At 39.8% G+C, this 22365-nt stretch overlaps 1 protein-coding gene across 1 annotated transcript in view; it reads left to right on the forward strand.

The window, feature by feature from the left end:
* Positions 1 to 22365, forward strand: part of EFCAB5 (EF-hand calcium binding domain 5) — a 114550-nt gene that overhangs the window by 79261 nt on the left and 12924 nt on the right. The window contains exons 12-22 of the mRNA XM_033423317.2: positions 1025 to 1102; positions 1202 to 1294; positions 3298 to 3512; positions 4781 to 4937; positions 7517 to 7806; positions 10556 to 10725; positions 11455 to 11683; positions 13246 to 13398; positions 17957 to 18060; positions 20384 to 20637; positions 21919 to 22202. Of these exons, the coding sequence (XP_033279208.1) occupies positions 1025 to 1102; positions 1202 to 1294; positions 3298 to 3512; positions 4781 to 4937; positions 7517 to 7806; positions 10556 to 10725; positions 11455 to 11683; positions 13246 to 13398; positions 17957 to 18060; positions 20384 to 20637; positions 21919 to 22202 (2027 nt within the window). The remainder of the gene's footprint in view (positions 1 to 1024; positions 1103 to 1201; positions 1295 to 3297; positions 3513 to 4780; positions 4938 to 7516; positions 7807 to 10555; positions 10726 to 11454; positions 11684 to 13245; positions 13399 to 17956; positions 18061 to 20383; positions 20638 to 21918; positions 22203 to 22365) is intronic.

Raw genomic sequence — 22365 nt, forward strand, 5'->3', positions numbered from 1 at the left:
AAGTATCTCACTTTTTTCAGTTGTATATAAGAGTTTTTGGAGGTCATATTTAAGACTGAAAGCACCCCACATTTCAAATATTTATTCTGAAGAAGACTTTTCCTCTGAATTGCCTATGCCAATTTATGCCCTTTTTGTTGAAGAATTCTAATCTTTTAGAGAACCAATCTCAATGCCACTTAAGACCTCAGTTAGGCATAATTTTTTAATTCTAAAGTTCTACAGTCCCAAAGAAAATTATTATTTAAAACTCCTAAGAGATGGGTAACCTATGTTCTAGATTCTACACTAACATTAACTAATTTTAAATCTTTCATTTTTTTCAGCATTATATTTATTTCTCCATGAAATAAGACTGCTAATTTCTGGCTCTCCCTGCATAGTAGGGATACAGCTTAAAAAGTTAGTGAAGTTTCTATTCAGTCAGATGTATTATTAGTGAGGACTTAATTTTGACTATCTGTAACAGTGATCTAAAATAACAGTGTCTAAAAAACCAAACAAAAGCAAAACAAAATAACAATGTCTAAACAAGACAGGAGTTTCTTTGTTTCTCATGTAAAAGTCAAAATTTATATGACAGCTCAGCCCCATGAAATCAGCAGAGGCTCAAGCTCTTTCTGTCTTGTGTCTCCTCCAACCGCATGGTCCAAGATAGCTCACCACCATGTCCACATTCTGACCACCAGGTGAGGAGAAAGGATAGGTATTACATCATTTCCCGTCACAACTCATTGGTCGGAATTTAGGCATATAGTGACACCTAGCTGCCAGGGAGGCTAGGAAATATAGCCCTTAATTTGCATGGCAAAATTTGGGTACAACAAATAGCCTTTGTCACAGAGCTGCTCCCAACAACTAAAGTTATTAAGTGATACCATTATGATACAGCATATATAGGAAAGGACCTGAAAGAAAGTTTTTGTGTTCTATATGCAAGGCATTTCTCTCATTTATTAACTTTAGAATATATAATAGAATATATAATGTCCAACTCATAGGCATTTTATTTTGTACCTTTTAGAAACTGAAAAAAAGGAAGTTCAGAGAGACAAATCCTGTGAACCCAAGTCCCAAAAAATAGAAGGAAAATCATGGTCAGGTAACTTCTCATTTAATCCTCCTTTCATTCATACTCTAGAGCAAAACCATTATGAAAGTGAAGTTACGCTGGCTATATTATGGAACGTGTATTTTATAGGTGAACTTTTGACTTGTAACTGGAACACGAAGTATGCCAAATGTGAAGAGGAGGAACAGGCAAACTTAATCTATGGTAACTCCAGGTTCACAGGTACATGTTAACAACAAAACCAGGAAGAATAGATGGCACTCTAATTGATGAACTTAATTTACTGTGGTACACGATGATAAGGACTGGACTTAGCCAAGGCACAATGGCAGAGTGATACTTGCATTATTGTGTCCCTGAGCTGATGGATCTAAACATATTCAAGATGACTGTTTTCGGTGGTAGTGTACATGCAGTGCTATTGATGAATGCTCTTTAACACATATGCATTAATACAGTTGTCCCTCAGTACCTGCAGGGGTTTTTTCCATGGAAACCACCCCCCAGAGCTCCCCCCATGAATACCAATATTCAGGGATGCTCAAGTCCCTTATGTAAAATGGAATAGTATTTGCATATAACCAGTGCACATCGTCCCATATACTTTAAATCATCTCTAGATTACGTTTAATACCTAATACAATGTAAACACTATGTAAATAGTTATAAATACAATGTGAATGCTATGTAAATGGTTGCCAGTATGTGGCAAATTCAAGTTTTGCTTTTTTGGAACTTTCTGGAAATTTTTTTTCTGAATATTTTTGATCCACAGTTGAATCCACAGATGCAGAACCTGCGGCTACAGAGGGCCGTATCCAATTTTTTTTTTCTTTTTACTGTTAAATGGCCCTGAAACCACTTTGAAGCTATCATCAAGGTATACAAAGGGAATCAGATGTTAGATATTAGAAAAATAGAAATCATTCCAGCTATTCCTCTCCCTGGTAGTTCCACATCCAAATATGCGAGGCAGGTGAGGATCTATCTTGTTTTTGAAGACTTACAAAGGAAGATCTACTCAACAGAGACAATAAAGAGTAGATGTTAGCTCTCAGTAAACCATGTCTTTAACAACAATTATCCCAACAAGTACTATTTTATCATTTTACCTTTCATTAACAAGTAGTAGAACTTATAAGATCAAGATATTTTCCACCTATCTGTAATTTTTTTCTCATTTAAGCATGGATCAAATAACAAATTTCTATCCTCCAAATATTTCATGGAATTACATGGCATTGATTAAGCTCTTGTTGCCTGCTAATTCATGTTCCTCTTCCCCTGGTCTTACTTCTTTATCTCAGTTTTGCTTTACCATTTTAACAGTTGCATGGGTGATCCTTTTTAAGTCACATCAAATCTCATATGGGAAGCATAAGGGCATGAACGATTGAATTAGTTAATAAATCAAACATAAATCACTGGGCTTTTTCATGAAATATGCTTCATATTATAACATTGAGCTTCAAGATAAATATATTAGTCAAGACTCTTTGGGGGAGAGGTGGTAGTGGTGGTATTTACAGACTTATTTAACTAGTGAGTCCAGACTGCAGCTGGCTTCAGGCACAGCTGAATCCAAGAGCTCAATAATAGCAGCAGGACAGTGTCTCTTTGCCTCTCAGCCCTGTTCTTCTCTGTGTAACTTTCAGTTTTAGTTTTCACTGTATTGTGGCAAAGATGTCCATGAGAGCATCTCTAAGCCTACATCCTACTTTAAATCATCTCTAGATTACGTTTAATACCTAATACAATGTAAACACTATGTAAATAGTTATAAATACAATGTGAATGCTATGTAAATGGTTGCCAGTATGTGGCAAATTCAAGTTTTGCTTTTTTCAAGTTTTGTTCAGGAATCAGAATATAAGAAGAGTGATTCTCCCCCAGTAGTTGCCCCAAGAGTTCTGGGGCTAATTCTCATTGGCCTATAGTGGATTCCATTGCTGTCCTATGTGAATCATTGGCCGGACCTATATCACATGGCCATCCTTGAAGCAAGGATGGAGGAAGCTCAGAACTACCTGATACATCTAAACTGACAATGGGGGAGAGATGTTTTCCTAAATCAAAAAAGGAGGGTGCTGAACTCATGAAGGGAGCATGAATTCCTGACAGGAAAAAAAGGAGCAGATGTCCATTACAATAAGTACTTGTATATTTTCCAGAACTTTGATAAAATTGTTCACTTCACTGTTTGATGTATGTTTCTTCCTTGATAGACCTACACTCGATGATCAGAAATATTCAGTCTTACAAGGAAATAAAAGGTAGGAGTGCCTTCAATGGAGTTTCCTTCAATCTGCTCCAGTTTGTGCAACTCCTGGAGACATTTGTTGGTGAAGATGCCCCCTTGAGTGTCAGCGAAGCCCTCACCTCCTTTTTAAAGAAGGGCTTTGTTGAAACAAAAGAAGAGAAAAGGAGTGGCTTAGAAGAGGTGAGTAATATTATTTATCAGTAAAACAGGTGAGGTCACTATTATAAATAAATCTATCAATCTCAGTTGCTCCTAGTCTAGCTCTTCTTAAATAACTTACAACCAAACCTATCCCTTTAGTTCAACCAGCATGGCCATTAAATACTTCATTTGAATGTCAAATATTCTAAGATCACACTCCAGAGAACTCATTCTCCTAGTAAGAACATGATTTCTGATGGCAGGTGATGGTTTATTTTACAGCTGTGTTTTTGCTCCTCTGAAGCTGGAAGAGCAGATTCCGAGGAACAGAAATGTGTATATACAAAGATGTGTGTTTGTGTGTGTGTGTGTGTGTGTGTGTGTGTGTGTGTGCGCGCGCGCACTGTCTGCTGTGTGAGTGCATTTGCAAATGCACATACATAGGGGTACAGTTGTGGCTTGAATATATATTTTTATTCATGTGCACCAAGGTAGTACATATTTCTTAAGAAATTACTACTTACTTAGGTGATAAATGCAAACACATTAGCTGATATAAACAACTTATGTACTCTTATACGAAACACATAAATCAGGTTCACCAGGCATATTCAGTAAACTTATCAGTCTTATGAGTCTTCTCAACCTAATCTAGAGTTGATATTCCTTTTGCCTCCTCAACTGCTATTCCCCCCATTTAATCAAATGGTATATGTTCACTTTCTTTTAGCAACAAAATTAAATTACTGTCTAGTTGACATAATCTAGTAAAAAAGTCTAAACAGTAAATAAAATTAATATCAAGTTAGGTCAATGTTAAATATAAAAAAGAATTTTTGAACACAGTCATTTTTTTGTTGTTTGAACACTGCCATCCAACCCCCTTTACTACAAAACATATTCCATCAAGAAGCCAGGCAGAGCACCCCATGTTTTATCACATTCTTGAACAACTAGTAAGGGAGTGGAAAGGAATGAATCAAAGATTCTCAAGGAGTGAGTCCCCTTCCTAAATTAATGTGTTTTAGCTCAATGCAGAGAATGCCTGCTTCTTGGCTTAAGGTGAAACAAAGAAATGATATTTAGAGAACTAAAATTAAATGCTTCATTTAAAAAATTTTTTTAATTAAAAATTTTTTTAAATAATAAAAAATTAAATGCTTCATTTTACCATTCATATTTATGCTTAGTCCCAAAGCAAAGCTGTTTCTATAAAAAGTGCTGCACTTTGGGGGGAATAAGCCTAAGATGCCAGCTAGCACAATACGGTGTATCTTCTGTGCTTTGTTATCCTGTTTGTATCCTAGGCTAGACAAAATGCTTCCCAAGTCCGACGGGGACTTCTCCTAAATGCCCTCTTTCAGAAGTGGGACTGTGATAGCTCAGGCTTCCTGGATCTGAATGAAGTTGATGAACTCTTGTATACATACAAGGAGGGAATGGAAAAGGAATCTATGAAGAAAGGTAAAAATGTAAGAATTTTCTTAAGTTGTGGTAACAACTTGGTTTCAAGTTTCCCGGTATTATGGCATATATACAGTTAAAACACTGGTTGGTCTAAAACCATGAGATACCACTTCACACCTACTAGTGTGGCTATAATTTTTTTTGAGCTTTATTGAGATATAATCGACATGTAACATTGTGTAAGTTTAAGATGTACGATGTATTGATTTGATGCACATATATTGTGAAATGATTACCACAGTAGCTTAGTTAATACTTCCATCACCTCACACAATACCATTTCTTTTTTTGTGATGAGAACATTTAGGATCTACTCTCTTAGAAACTTTCAAGTATACAATGCAATATTAACTATAATCACCATGCTGTACATTTAGAATCCCAGAACTTTTCTTATAATGAAAGCTTGTACACTTTGACCAACATCTCCCCATTTCCCCCACCCCCAGCCCCTGGCAACTACCATTCTACACTCTGTTTCTGTGAGTTTGGCTTTTTTAGATTCCACATATAAGTGAGATCATACAGTATTTGTGTTTGTCTGACTTATTTCTCTTAGCATAATGCCCTCAAGGTCCATCCATGTTGTTGCAAATGACAGGATTTCCTTCTTTCCCATGGCTCAGTAATATTCCATGGTATATGTGTCATTCACATATATACATACATATATATATAATTCATATGTCATACACACACACACACACACACACACCATGATTCTTTATCCATTAATTCGTTGACAGACACTTAGGTTGTTTCCATATCTTGGCTATTGTGAATAATTCTGCAATGAATATGAGATGCAGATATCCCTTCGAGATAGTGATTTTATTTCCTTCAGATATATATCCAGAAGTAGGATTCCTGGATCATTTGGTAGTTCTATTTTTAATTTTTTGAGGAAGCTCCACACTGTTTTCCACAGTAACTATACCAATTTACATTCCCACCAACAGTCCACAAGGGTTCCCTTTTCTTCACATCCTTACCAACACTTGTTATCTCTTGTCTTTTTGATGACAGTCATTCTAACAAGTGTGATGTGATATCTCATTGTGGTTTTGATTTGCATTTCCCCGATGATTAATGATGTTTGAGCATCTTTTCATGCACCTTTGGTAATTTGCATGTCTTCTTTGGAAAAGTATCTATTCAGTTCCTCTGCCCATTTTTCCACCAGATTTTTTGTTTCTATTGAGTTGTATGAGTTCCTTATGTACTCTGGATATTAACCCCTTATCAGATATATGATTTGCAAATATTTTCTCCCATACTGTAGGTGTTCATTTTGTTGCTACTTTTGCTGTGCAGAAGGTTTTTAGTTGATGTAGCCCCACTAATTTATTTTTGCTTTTGTTGCTCATGTAGTATGACTATAATTTTTAAAATGGAAAATAACAGTGTTTGCAAGGATATGGAGAAATTGGAACCCTTGTGCATTGCTGGTGGGAATATAGAAAATGTCAGAGCAATCAGGAGTTGAATTGTTGTCCAAGACCTTAACTGTACTTAGTTAGATTCCTTTTGTGTACCTGGCTACCCATGCTCTTGGGGTTAAAAGAATCCAAACCACTCCACAGTTCTGCCTATTTTCCCTTCTTGTTTTATCTTTCCGCTTCTACAAGGTCTGATTCACCTCTCAAGTCTGAATGGCTTGCAAGTTTCCCCTGAAGTTACTTAACTTCTTATTCTCCTTAATGACTTTTTCTTCTCCTATATTATATTTTTCTCTTCTGATCGATTCTTCTCAATCAAAAGCTACTAAAAATCTTATTCTAATGTAATAAGTTCTCTCCTTCATTTGCTTAGATCCCAGTATAAATGATTTTGCTCTTCACTGGGTTTAAGGATTTATCTGATTACTTTAGCATAACAGATTTCAAATTCTTGAAGTATGTAGTACATGAGGGAAAGAGCAATCAGATGAACGTAACCAATACGTTGATCTTCAAAGGTACCTAAGTTTATCAACTGTCATGTGTTCTTCATTAACTATGCGTTCTACAAACTGTACATTATACTACACTACTTGTCTTAGACTGCCTCCAAAGACAATTTACTTAATGAAGCTTCAAAAGGCATAATGAGGTGGTTTCCACTTACAAGATGGGAAAACTTCATAACAGAGAACTATGTTCCACAGAGGAAAAGATACTACACAATGGTCAGGAGAGCTGGGTTCCAATACTGGATCTTTCACTAAATGGTCACATGACCATGGGTAAGTTACTGAACCTCTATAGAGTCAGGTGTCCACATGGGTAAAATGAAGGAGTTGGACACAATGGATTCTAGAATTTAAGGGACCTAAGGATGATGTTATAAGGTTTCACCTGGCTGAGTGGTAGAATTAAAACAAAACAATAACAGATGACATAAGAGTCATCTTGAGTTCAGTATAGGAAGTCACTGTAAGATGTTCCAGTGGACTTGAGGTGCCTTTGATATGCCTGGTTTTCCATGGGAAGCAGTTGTCAGAGGCTTCAATTTGCTGTAAGAGAGGAGAATGAAAATTTCCCCCACAGATGAATGAACTTTTGATTAGTTCTTGGTTTTGTATTTATGTCTTTTAGCTAAACTACACATCCAATTTCCAAAGCCACACCCTGGTCACGAAGTGAGGTTGTCTTCCAAACAGTTTCAGAAATACATAGAATTGGTTGTATCTGAACTCAGGGGCAATGAAGATCAAGTTCTGGAAAGCGTTGTGGAGTTTCTGATGAATACTTTAGAAAGGAGCCATGTTGAGAGTCTGAGAAATTGTGCCAGACAAAAGTGGCTGCACCAAATCCAACGTGCTGCAGAGACAAGTGGGGTATCCCTGGAGCCAGTGTACGCAGAGACCTTTAAGGCCCTCACCCAGGTGTGTTTTCTAAAATGATATATAAGAGAAAAATTTTCTTACAATAGGTGATGTGCAATGGTTACAAAGGGGAAACACACTAAATTCTCTTGAGAAATTGCTGCTATAGATGTTTTATTCACTCCGATACTTTACAATGACCCAAAGCCTAGTAAAGTTGCAACTGGAATGATTGCAAGTTGGCAAGCAGAGAGGAAAGGTAGAAGAAATAAAATTATGTCTTGGGATTCCCAATTTCATTTGTGCCAAAAGTCAGATAAGCCTAGAACAGACAATAAACTGACATTAAAAAACAACCGTGGGCTTCCCTGGTGGCGCAGTGGTTGAGAGTCTGCCTGCCGATGCAGGGGACATGGGTTTGTGCCCCGGTCCGGGAAGATCCCACATGCCACGGAGCGGCTGGGCCCGTGAGCCATGGCCGCTGAGCCTGCGCATCCGGAGCCTGTGCTCCACAGCGGGAGAGGCCACAACAGTGAGAGGCCCGTGTACCGCCAAAAAAAACCCCAAAAAACAAAAACCGTGAGGAATGTTCATTGCAGCACTATTTACAATAGCCAGGACATGGAAGCAACCTAAGTGTCCATCGACAGATGAATGGTTAAAGAAGATGTGGCACATATATGCAACGGAATATTACTCAGCCATAAAAAGTAACGAAATTGAGTTATTTGTAGTGAGGTGGATGGACCTAGAGTCTGTCATACAGAGTGAAGTAAGTCGGAAAGAGAAAAACAAATACCGTATGCTAACACATATATATAGAATCTAAAAAAAAAAAAAAAGGTTCTGATGAACCTAGGGGCAGGACAGGAATAAACACGCAGACGTAGAGAATGGACTTGAGGACATGGGGAGGGGGAAGGGTAAGCTGGGACGAAGTAAGAGAGTAGCATGGACATATATACACTACCAAATGTAAAATAGCTAGCAAGTGGGAAGCAGCTGCATAGCACAGGGAGATCAACTCGATGCTTTGTGACCACCTAGAGGGGTGGGATAGGGAGGGTAAGAGGGAGACACAAGAGGGAAGGGATATGGGGATATATGTATACATATAGCTGATTCACTTTGTTATACAGCAGAAACTAACACAGCATTGTAAAGCAATTACACTCCAAGAAAGATGTTAAAAAAAAAAATAGCCATGAGGAGATGTACATGCAGTTTAAGCTACATTTCCCTTGCATGATGTTTTGGGAGTCAGTTTTAAAAGGAACTATTTAAATCATAAAGTCATTATAAAGTAGAATCCAACATGACACTATATTTCATAGCACTGCCTAGAAACAATCTGAGACTATCACAGAATCCTGTCACTTAAAATACATGACCTGGATGGACCACTGTCCACAGCTCTACTGCTACCTCAGACACTCCCAGCTTGCTGCTCTTTCCAGGCAGAAATAGCATGGCTGTCTTCTACATATATCACAGCTTCCATTGATCCAGGGAAACTATGTCGTTCATCTCAGCTAAATAGCAGCACTTGATTATGGGAATCATCTCCTGAATGGCTGAATTTTCCAATATAGTTGGAAATGATGTGACCAGCAACAGGAGGACAATCAAGAAAAAAAGATATTGCTCCAACTTGCTTCAGAGATCTGCAGTACCCTAAGATACATCTTTTTTTAAAAAACTATTTATTTTTGACTGTGTTGGGTCTCATTGCTGTGTGCGGGCTTTCTCTAGTTGCGGTGAACGGGGGCTACTCTGTTGCAGTGCGCGGGCTTCTCATTGCGGTGGCTTCTCTTGTTGCAGAGCATGGGCTGTAGGCGTGTGGGCTTCAGTAGTTGTGGCACACGGGCTCAGTAGTTGTGGCTCACAGGCTCTAGAGCGCAGGCTCAGTAGTTGTGGCGCACGGGCTTAGTTGCTTAATGGCAGGTGGGATCTTCCCAGACCAGGGCTCGAACCCATGTCCCCTGCGCTGGCAGGCAGATTCTTAACCACTGCGCCACCAGGGAAGCCCACCCTAAGATACATCTTAATACATCTTTGTTAGTTAGCCTATTGATCTTCTATGTAGAAAAGGAGGAATCAAGGCAGAAGGGAAAAGAAAAGCACAAAGAGCAAACCCAAGTACACAGAAAGAGGAGACAAATATCAGAGAAAGTGTCTCTCATGTCCCCAATTTATGGGCATATTTAATATATGTGTTAACATATAATATTGTTATAATATTTTAGGTACAGCGAATTCTCAGTTATTTTAATTAGAAATAGTAGTTGAGTAAAGTCTGCAATCTGTATCCACAAGTAATCCTTTCCTGAAATGATGTAAATCAAATGTCATAGCCAAACAATGTTAAGAATTTCTTGAGAGCATTTTTTCCCATATTCACATCATAGTAGATGGTTAAGAAATATGAATGAAATGAAGTCATCTTGTTGCCCCAGCTCTCTAAAATAAGTACTTTTAACTGAAGCCCATACAACATGAGTATGGTTCAAAGGGATCCAAGTTTTAAACCTCTAAATTTAAGTAGACCTGGCAGGTTTTTTTTTTTTTAAGTAAACTAGTCTGATTGACATAGTGTATATCTATTCCACTCACTAAATCTCAGGTTTCAGGAACAGCTGTGGTGTCAGCTTTTCTCCCACTGCCTATGAATGGTAATATCTGCATCATTTATTCAGGAAAGTTAAATTATCGGGTTCAGATACACAAACTGGCTAATGAAGGGAGACATGATTAAGAGAATAGCTCTTTGGCTATTGGCAAATAAATGGTGAGAAACATTTTGCCATAGGATGCTGAAGCCCATGGAAATAAGAAGATCAGTGCTCACATTTCCCTCTTAGAAGAAAACCTACTACTGCCTGATAGAGGGAATGTTCTATTGAGGAACATAGCTTGTACTTTAGACGATGCTCCATTTGTACTGAACAAAGTGCTCTACAGGGACATGAAGGGGATCAGGTAAGAATATCTTGAAGAGGTTGGTTTCACCCTTCTAAAAAAAATAATTCCTTTTGTGAAGTAAACTAGCATTGAAATCCTAGTTAGCTGCCCAAGAGAGAAATGCCTCAGATCACCAAACTTTCTAGAGCAGGAGGTGATGGGTTTCCAGTCTTGGATGGTTTCACCTGGTTGTTTCTAGAGTTCACTCTTAGGCATTAATTTTCCATGTAAGGACTCTGCTTCACAGTTTCAGTTCAATTATTTCTGCCTACTCTGTAAGTTATGTCTCCTGCATCCTTTTTATATATGTTTTCTCTGTTATGATCTAAGCTTTTTTTTTTTACTCTATGTCAACTTTTATTGATATTATTTTCCTTTGTAGCAGTCTTTCCCCAACAACATTTAGAGTCCCACATCAAATGCAGCTGGATATTGCAACCATTATAACAATATAATCGCTATTAATTCCTTGCACTTTCCATCGTGTCCCCCTATCTGACTGTATCTGGCTCATCCATCCTCATTTTTTTCTGAGCAACATCTTTCTTCTTCTATATACACACCATTAAGCTTATTTTTTAAATCTTTCTCTCAAGTCAGACTCTCCTAACTGGTAATTTTATCTGAGTCCACTTCTCTGACATATAATACTAATGATTATGAATGGTTGGATCTAGTTTCCTGCATGGTTTAATCTAAAGCCCCCTCCTGTTGCCTTTCTCCCATCCTCATATTCCTATTTCTCAGCTTTACAGTAGTGGATGAAGGGAAGCCAATACACGTCCCCCAAGTTCAGAACCATGGGAACATCTTTTTCTGGAACCATTCCCGCAAGAAGAACGATCAAAATGGGTCATTCCTGGCTCTGCCTCTTCAGGATGCATATATGAGGATCTTTGGGGTCTTGGCTGTCGACACCTTAAGAGATCCCCAGAAAATAAACATCTTCCTACCCCATGAGATCAAATTCTATCAGGTAAGGCACAGAAAAATTCTTCAAGGTCTGTGGTAGGGTAGTCTTTCCTTCTATACTTTTTAAAAAACAAAGATGAAAGTGAAGCTATGTATACAGATAGTGTCATCATACTTGTATCAGTCTTTGGAGAGGCTCCCCATTACACATGGAAGGACTCAGCCTCAGTTGTCCATCTATGTCTCAGCCTGTCTGGGAAGATTGTTAATATGTGTCTGATTGCATTAATCATAGGAACAGCATTTTCTGCTATAGAACTGAAATCCAACTATTAGACTACTAACTAAAACCCAAAAAGTAGGAATGAACTTTTAGAAGGGACATATTAATGTTTTATTAATATTGGTACCTTGAAATCCTTTGCTGTTTCCACAAGTGGTTCTAAATATGATATGCCTTCCTATAGTTCTTATTTCAGTGTTATAATTTTTGAGGATAAAAAATGAAGGAAAAGCCTAAATGTTTCTCGAGTATTCGTGTTTTCATGTTAGATCTCAAAAAGGAGAGGCACTTTTAAGACTATAAAATAACTGGACCATTTCTACAAGCATTTAAATTTAATTTTATGAATAGAAATTTCAGTGAAGGAAGATTGAAAACCTTTATGGAGGCAATGGACTGGGACATAGCAGCAATCAGGAAGTTGCTATCATGTGTTCCCCTGTATGCTCTTGATGTTTATTTACCATTATTTAAATTTTTCTCCTCTCATTTACTGGATGTACAACTGAGGAAAGTGGTAGAATCATTTTCCCTGGACATCTTTTTTAATAATGTTTCATCTTTTTTAACAATAAGAATCATGTGAAGATATTAAGAAGCAAAATGGAAGAGTATGGAGCTATCAGTAGGTGAACTATTTATGGTCTTATTAGAGAATATGTCAAAGTGAATTCCAAATTGACTCTCTAGCCCTTGGAGGTAAAGGCTCCTGGGTTACCCTTAGATGCCTTGGGTCCTAATATAAAATGCAGATATTTTTGAAGAATTTTTGGTTCCTAGAGTTTCTTGACAAGAAGACCACAGATGGGTTCTAAGGACTTCCCGTCCCTTCTCTGTAGAACAGGCTCTCTTTACGTATCTAAGACGATGGTGTACTCTAGCGTGTTGCAGGCCTTGGAACCCAGCACACCTGTACTGCTTGCTGATCTGATGACAGTAGCCTTGTAAAGATGCAGACATTAATATTGCATCAGATCAGGGCAGCTCTTACCCATCTGTCCAAGGTTGGCATCAGTTCTTGGCTTTTAAACCTTTTTTTCTCATTTCAAAGTTTATCTTGTTCTTCTGACACTATTTTCTGATAGCACATATCACAGATTTCACTGGATGATTGTCAGGAAACACAGTAAGTTAGGTTGATCTTATGGTAGATCTCTCCTTACTTTTGATTTCACTGTGATTGATCCTTTTTTCATAGTAGAATCTGGAACACTGCCTTTTGAGAATTGATGAATAATTTGTAGGAAGTAGATTATCAATTAAAAAGATAATCCAATTGATGCATTACTAATTATTTTGGTGTTTTAAATTGAAAAGGCAATTTAAATTTTCTGTCTCTACAGGGAGTTGCCCATGTTTTTAGTACTGCCTATCACTACGTCCACAGCCGAGAGCATATCCTGCATGTTGTGATCACTGGCATCAGCTGGCTCTACAACATCACATCCAGCATCACTGCCATCACTACATACTTCACTGAGCCTAGCCCAGCGAAGGTAGGCAAGGCTGGGCAGTGTTAGACCGCCCCAGGTTAACAGAGTTTCTAGATACTATTGTCTTGCTCGTATTTTAAAGCATATTCAGTTAGCTATTATGCTATGACCCCAACTCAAGATCCTTGGCTGTGAGTGGCAGAAATCCATCAAACTGCCTTAGGCAAAGGGGGGCAGATTGATTAACTCAGGTAACCAAATGAAGAAGGGGCAGGAGTCAGGCTGGCTTCCGGGATGACCATCTGGGCTCTCTCATGTTATTTCTCTTCCCAGTTCTCACGTTTGCTTCCCTCTGCACTTTGGCTTTGCCCTTCTGGCTAAAGACAGGTTTTTTTCTACAGGGCAAGCCTGATGCTTAGTAACTAAAGAAGAATTTTTCTTTCCTGTTCCAATTTGGAAAAACCAAGGAAAGAAAACTCGTTTTGATCTATCCTGAGATATGCCCCTCCTGGCCAGGGTGGGAAATTTACAGTAACTGGCAGACCCCACCAGGATCATATGGGTGAACTGGGAAGGGATGAGGCACCCCTGTTTTGGAAGGACACCTTATATCACACCAATCAAAAAAAGAAAAAAAAAGGCTCCCTATCTACAATGTGATGAGTTTTTGATGAATGTTTGCTTTGCTTCTTTACACTTAATGTTAATGTTAGGATTTTTCATGTGATAAGAATGGATGGAAAGGGGTCTTCGTTTCAAGAAGGCTAAACTATTCTGCCGGTGCCTGATCAGGTGGTGGCAACGCCTTGATTGTCTTTCAGTCCTTTACCTGGCCGTCCCACAGGTGCCTCTCCCCTTCCTTTTTGGCTTCTTTTCCTTCCTTCCCTCCAGGTCCCCGCTTCCCTCCTTCAGTGGCTGGATCAAGCTGATGAGGCCTTGGCTAAAGAGGGCAGAATCACAGAGCTCTCTGATGGGGTGACCAGGCCAAGGAGGTGGAGAATGCCTAGTTGTGGGTGCTGCTCCTGGGGTGGGGTGGGGGTGGGAGCCTTCAAGTGCCTTCTGAACTGGGGCGGACCACCTGGTGTGTATGTGTTGGGTGGGCGGCGGTGAGAACCTCTCAGTATAGGGGGCAGACCACCAGGTCCCATAGGCCACAGACACAGTGGGGCCATAGCGTGTGGGGTCTGGGGAGCATTCCACTTGGCCAGCGTCTAAGCACTTTGTTGGAGCCCTCAGAGAAACAGCACTTAGGGCCCATGAAGAAGGTTAACATCGCCTATAGCAGTCAGCAAGAAGCGCGGCTGAAGGGGCGTGTAGTTTCAGAATTGTAATGCTGTGGACAAGACCACAAGGGTCACTATCCATCTGACCCAAGGCCATCTTATGGAGGTGGAGACCATATCCCGACGGGGAGAGGAGGACCACTCAGCAGCCAGGGTCTGGGTGGGGTCACAGCCAGGTAGAGACCAGTACAGCCTGTCCAAGCCTGTAGTCAGGGGTTTGTCCTAGGTGGGAGATACTAGGTGAGGTTTTGATGTTAAAAATGGCTGAGGATGGCTGTAGGGATACCTTTTTTTAAAGCATTCAACTATGGTAACTTAATAAGCCTCTCCCTTACTTTATGCAGCCCCTCCAGATCTACTCTCCTCTCTTCTCCAGCTTGCTCTGTACCTCAGAAAGTAGACTGAATCAATGGACTCCTTGGCCTTTAGCTTCTTCTTGGGATTGTCCAATGAGAGGCACCAGTAGGAGATTGGTGGGTAGAAGGAGAGGGAGGCTCTCCTTCTGCTTTTGGCTCTCCCCTCTGCCAGGTTGCTGTGGGTTAGCTGTGTTCTTCGACTAAAGGCCACTGTACCTTTAGTCAAGTGGCCCTCTCCCTCTCCTGTCTTCTCCAAGTTCCAGTAATTGCTTCCATCCCTTGCCTCTTCAGGCTAAAAGTGGTAGCAGCTCCCCATTGTTACTAGGCCTGGGATTCTAAGTACTGCCCATGCTTTCATAAATAGTCCCTTTATTAAACTCTCTTCAAATTAGCCAGTACTGGTGTGTCATCTGCTTCCTCCTGACATCCTGACTGATACAAATTATAAAGTAGATTCTGAGACATCCCACCTCACCTCATGCCCATGTTTCTGTAAGGTACAGAGTCATGGAGGAGAAAGAGTTCTCACTCTTTTGACAATAACTATAAATGAGGGAACATAGGAGTTTCAATTTCTCTTAGATATGAAACTCAGGCTATCTCTTTTATTGTGAATAATAATAAATATCATTATTATTATTATTTATTTAGTTTATCACCCCAAAGCACCTATGTCTAACTATTTCTTTGGAGCACCGAATTTGTTAAATATTTAACTGTGGTAGGCTGAATAATGTTTCCCCCCACCAAGACGTCCATATCCTAATTCCTGGAACCTGTAAATATGTTACCTTAGTGGCAAAAGGAATTTTGCAGACATGATTAGTATTAAGGACCTTGAGAAAGGGAGAGTGTCCTGGATTAGCCAGGTAGGCCCTATCGATTATACGTGTCCTTAAAAGCAGATAACCTTTTCTGGCTATGGTCCCTGAAAGGTGAAAGGATGGAAGAAGAGTCAGAGCGATGGCAGTGTGAGAGAGTTGACACTCTGTTGCTGGTTCTGAAGCTGTACAAAGACCCAAGGTCGCTAGGAGCTAAGGGCAGCCCCCAGCTGACAGCCAGCAAGGAGACCAAGACCTCAGTCTCTTACTTTCCTGAGGTCTAACATGTGCCTGGTTTGCTATCTTAAGTTATATCAAGTAGGCTTTTGAAAAAACAAAAGCCAGAGATTAGCAGGTGATTTCTGCTTTCCACCTCTCCACATTTCTTTTCTTAGGCAGCACAAACTTTCTGCTTGAGTGGGGAGGAGGGTGGTATACAATACCACAATTAATGTTTCACATCCCACCATACACAATAGAAACCTTTTTAAAAATTTTTCTTTTATTTTGGCTGTGCTGGGTCTTCGTTGCAGTGCGCAGGCTCTTTGTTTCCGGCTTCTCTCTAGTTGCAGCACACGGGCTCTCTAGTTGTGGCACGCAGGTTTAGTTCCCCCACCACATGTGGGATCTTAGTTCCCCGACCAGGGATCAAACCCCCAACCCCAGCATTGGAAGGCAGATTCTTAACCACTGGACCACCAGGGAAGTCACGAAACCTTTTTTTTTTTTAACCTCAGGGACTTCAAAAATGCTGTTACCCTGCCCAGAACATTCCCCCCACTTCACTCCATCACGCTTAGGTCCTACCTGAAGCAAACTACAAACTTTACCAAGGGACATAAATTTTTTTCATAAAGTTAAAAAGTCATATCATGATTATTTTCACAAGAAGACCACTTTTTAAAAATATAATTTCTTACCAAAATTATTTTTAAATTTAACAAAATTCCAAGATAAATTCCAGCATGATTTTTTTAATTGACCAAATGATTTTAATCTTCATTTGGAAGAAGAATAAATGCATGAGAATAGCTAAGAAAATGAAGGATAGGAGGGAATTTACAGCCATGGTCTGAGGAAGGATGGCTGATTCTATTTCAAAGATTGAAATGATTAAAGCGAGGTTGATACATTGATGACATAAAAATGTAAAACTTTGCTGCATCAAAGTTATAAACACAACTAATTGCCACATATTTGACAAAGGATTAACAGTGTTATATAAAAGTCAATGAGATTTTGAAAATCCAAAATAAAAATAAGCAAAGGACAATTTTATTTAAACAAAAAACCTCATGCAAATGGTCAATAAACATGGGAAAAAATGTTCAATTGTTCTCATAATGAAATAAATACAAAGTTAAGTAGAAGATAATTTCTTACCTAATAAATTGAAAAAGATTTTTTTAAAATATAATTTGAAATGTCTGTTAGACATCTAAGTGGAGATATTGAATAGGCAGTTGGTTATATGAGCTTGGTGTTTGGGAGAAATCCAGACTGGTAAATAAATTATATTTAAAACTACTCGAGTGGTTACACATTGTGAATGTATTTAATCCCACTGAATTGCACACTTATGAATGGTTAAAATGATAATATTATGCTGTGTATATTTTACCAAAACAAAACAAAAATCATGAGACTGGATGGGATGACCAATAGAATGAGTGAGGATAGGAAAAAAAAAATTCTGAGACCCAAACCTTGAGGCCCAAGTGTTTGGCATCATTGTGGCTCAAAATTATATTGACCTTGACCTATAATTTGAAAAACATTTTATATTACCTAAGCTTTTCTAATTTTTTTCTATTTATTTGTCCCCAAAAGTCTTAATGAGAGTATGAAGTCTGGGGGACTTCCTGGTGGTCCAGTGGTTAAGAATCTGCCTTCCAATGCAGGGGACAGGGGTTTGATCCCTGGTCAGGGAACTAAGATCCCACATGCCTCGGGGCAACTAAGCTGGTGCACTGCAGTTACTGACCCCACAGACCACAACTAGAGAGAAGCCGACGTGCCACAACGAAGAGCACGCACGCTGCCCATGCACCACACCTAAGACCCTGATGCAGCCAAAAACAAATAAATATTTTTTAAAAAAGAGAGAGAGTATGAAGTCTAAGTACTCCTCTCTCTAATGATATCTCTGCCTCTTTTCAAGGATTCAGACTACGTTTTACGAAATATGATGGTCACAGGGCACCTGGGTCTAACAGAAATCCACAGGAATCCCCCTATCATCTTTAGGAAGACTTGCATCTTCAGGTATGAGACATACCTCATGGTCTGTTTTGTTTGACTGCCAGCTTCTGCCTCTTATTAATATACACTGGCTCTCATTCTGATTGGGTTTTAAAGAAAAATTACTGCAGACCTTTGTCTGCCTGGGTCCTTTCCCCAAGTCCTTTTTAAAACAGATTTCAATTTAGTGTTTTATTTTCTATAATTGTCCTGTAAACATGGAATTAACAAAAACCCACCATGGTTATGAAAAATACACCCACATCACTTAATCAGAGCTCATCCTCTTAATGTTAACTAGCCTGTGGACTTGTATTTTTTATTTAAAGAAGACAGTCTGGGGCAAAGATGGGGAGGAGGCAAAGAATGTTGCCTTTAATAAACCCCCAGTTCTAGATAACCTTGAATGCCTCTCACATGTGGAATGCAAAGACTATTAAACTGTGGACAGATGCAAAACAGATCTTAACTAGAATACATCTTTTGCAAAAAGGGACCACTGCTTCTTAGAGGGTCAGCATAGTTGAATAGGCGGTAACCTATCTCAGACTAGTAGGCTAATTTGACATTTAAGTACCTATGTTAATTCAATTTCAGTTTGGCCTCATACCAGAATGTTCATTCAGTTTTAAGCTCTTTTCCATACAGTTATTCCTTGTGCTGGTCAAGAGTTCTACAGGAGTCCTTGTAACATCCAGACTTATAACCTCGGATTTCTGTGTGTAACTTAGAGTAGGTGCTTTTTTTTTTTTTTTTTTGCGGTACGCGGGCCTCTCACTGTTGTGGCCTCTCCCGTTGCGGAGCACAGGCTCCGGACGCGCAGGCTCAGCGGCCATGGCTCACGGGCCCAGCCGCTCCGCGGCATGTGGGATCTTCCTGGACTGGGGCACGAACCCGTGTCCCCTGCATCGGCAGGCGGACTCTCAACCACTGCGCCACCAGGGAAGCCCAGAGCAGGTGCTTTTTGAGGACCTCTGTTGACCAAGAAAGCTTAGCATGATGTATCATTACTATGGTTATCATAAAGACACAAAGTGATGGCTCAGCTGCAGCAAGGGGTAGGAATAGCAAAAGAAGGACATAACCTTCCCTATCATCATAGGATTGATGTTATGAACTAAATGTGCTTTTTTTTGACCATGCCCTGCAGCATATGGAATCTTAGTTCCCCGACCAGGGATCGAACCCCTGTCCCCTGCAGTGGAAGCATGGAATCCTAACCACTGGATCACGAGGGAATTCCCTAAACGTGCTTTTGAGGCTATGCAAAGCACCAACATTTTTACAAATACCTCAAAGGAATGACATCTAAATATCATGTAAGGACTTCCCTGATGGTCCAATGGTTAAGACTCTGGGCTTCCACTGCAGGGGACGGGGGTTTGATCCCTGGTTAAGGAAGTTCCGCATGCCAAAGTTCGGCCAAAAAAAAAAAAAGATACACTCAATATCATGTAGATGGGGAAAGAGAGAAAGAGATAAAAAGCTATACCTCACTAGAGAAAAAAGGAGCCACTACATTTCTATGAAAACCGCAGGTCCCTCACTGAAGCAGGTGCCCTGCCCAGATCCCCATGTACCTTCTGCGAGGGGCCAGGTCCTACTGCTAATGACTTACACTGTAACTTTCTCTGGAGGAGCACCCTTGAGCAATGGGAGCCTCTCACCAGGAGGTGCCTAAGAGTTCTGTAAACACCCTCTCCACACACAACCCAAGCAGATTAGAGCTCTAATGACTGACAAAAGGCCTCTCCCCTGCCTCAAGGTGGAGCAGAGTCTGGGCACAATTTGCCTTCCAGAGCTCCCCTTGGGATCAGACTGAGGCTAGAGTTCACCTGAAATCACATTCTTGCTTAGCTCCTCCCCCTTGCCTATCGTGCTTTTCTCAGACCCTTACAGGTTTCTCCTGAGAGCACTCCCTCAATAAATCATTTGCACAGAGCATCCCTTTTCTCAGGCTCTGCTTCTAGGGCACCTGACCTAACACGCTCATTGTTCCTTCAGGCATTCAACCAATACGTATTGGACAATATTTAAACAAAAAACAAATACCCTCAGATAAGGATAAGTATATAGTAAAAACAATAAGGCAGAGTATTAGGGTGGAGCGAGACTCAGGTGCAGCTATTTTAGATTGTGGGGTCTGGGAGGGCTTCTCTATGAGGAGCTGAGGGAGAGACCCCTGTGAACTCAAGGGGTGGAGTGGTCCAGGCAGACGAAACAGCAACAAGGGCTGGTGCGGCTGGAGTGTAGTAGGCGCAAGAGAAGATGATTCAGTATGTTTGGGTGGAATGTTATGAACAGGCTGTTGTTTTATATCCTTATGCTTATTTGGTTTTGGTTTCAGAGATTTCCTCTTTAAGTGTACAGACAGTTCAGAAGTTGTTTTGGCCTCTGTCTGTGGAGAAAACCACATAGTAGTTCCACTTCGTGAGAGAACAGGAGAAGCTTTGGGAGCTCTTGATGTTAACATTGGCAGGAGTAAGATGTTGTTGTATCGAGAATTTAAAGATCTACAGAAAATGACGAAGGTGATCCAAGTTGCCTGCAATGAAATACTGGGCGAATTATCTGGAGAAATAAAGAAAAACTATATCTTAGGTATTGTACATGTGGCGACCATCTGAATTCATGGATTTAAAAAGTTTTGGGGAAATCACAGACAATGCAATGCAGGATGCATTTTCTAAAATGAACTGTTGCAATATATAGATCTTTCCACATGGAAGGATTTCCTTCTTGCAGTCTTGGGCTGATGAGTATGGGCTATAAATTCTAGCAAAGGGTAAGGAATCACATTTTCTTGGCTAGAGTCATGGTTTTAGAACTGGAAGGACTCATAAAGGCAATATACAAGTAGCATTTATTGGGTTGGCCAAAAAGGTCATTTGGGTTTTTCTGTAACATCTTATGGAAAAACCCGAATGATCCTTCTGGCCAGCCCAATATTAAATGTCACATCATGTGTCAAGCACTTTAAATATGTTATTTCAATTGGTCCTTACCATAACTCTATGAGGTGAATGGTGATTATTTCATTTTACAGATGAGGAAAGTAAAGTTCAGAGAAACAACTTGCACCAAATCACATAGTTAACAAGTGGTGAAGGCTGGATTTGCACCCCAGTTTGGGTGCTCTTTTCAGTACATTACACAGTGCTAACTCTTCGGAACATCTCATTTTACAGATAAAGTAGCTAACGCCCGTCAAAACAAAAGTCCAATAGCAAGCTAGTGCACGACCAAGTACAGGCCCCCGGTCCTTATGATTCCACATCCACTAGGCTACCCTTAGCACAAAATCAGTTTGGGCAGAAGGGAGGGAAGAAGGAAGCATGGAAACCTTTGGCTGCCTAGAATGGAATGACCAGAATTAGTAGAGTAACACTCTGGTGGGGTAAAACTGAAAGGTTTCTAGCCACTACACAGTGTGGGAGAAGAAGAAAAAAGAAAAGAAAACTCATGTCTTTTGAGCATCCACTATGTGTAAGACCTGGGGCTAAGCACTTTTACATATACCATCTCCTGTAATTCCCACAGCTCAACAGGGAAGTAGGGATCAGCTCTATCCTCACAGAAAATGAAAAGGAGGCTCAGAGAGACCGCAGAACCAATAAGGGGGAAAGTAGGTATTCAAACCAAGATCTAACTCCAAAAAAGTTTCCACATTTCCTCAAAGCCTCTTCCTGTGAACTTCACCAGGTGTAATTCCATTTTTGCCTTTTGATTTCATGACTAGAGAAACTGATTGTTTAAAACCATAGGATATGGTCTTCTTTTTCCTGAAGAAAAAAAAAAGTTTTACTATATTATGTTCAGAATCCTATTAAAAAGTAGTGTGTGTACTAAACAACAATGTGGGATGTCATTCTATCATTCCAGAAATTGAAAATGTGGGAGCAGTCCAGCGGGCAGGCATTCTCTTCTTCCGAGTCATGCTGAAAGAGCTACAACAGTGCCTCCGGCTGCTTACCTCCATGGACTTTGTGTCACTGTTGCTCTATGATTATGATCTTCTGGCAGAGCCAAAATCACCAGACAGCCAGTCCCAGGAGTTGGAAGCTAACATAAGACTAGTACAAGACATCCTAAAAGGGATTATCTTGTTCTTTCATCCAGAATTGGAATTATCAAGTGACTTAGGAAATTGGGATCAGTGTAAACTGGTAAGTTTTTTTTTAAGTACACTTTATTGAAAAATATCCTACACAAGTTTAGATATACAAATCATAATTGCACAAATCCTAAGTATACAAAGGCAAGAATTTTTACACAATGAACATTTGTAACAGGCACCTAGATCAAGAAACAGAACATTAGTGGCATCCC

This window comes from Orcinus orca, chromosome 19 (assembly GCF_937001465.1).
Source record: "Orcinus orca chromosome 19, mOrcOrc1.1, whole genome shotgun sequence".
Classification (NCBI taxonomy): Eukaryota; Metazoa; Chordata; class Mammalia; order Artiodactyla; family Delphinidae; genus Orcinus; species Orcinus orca.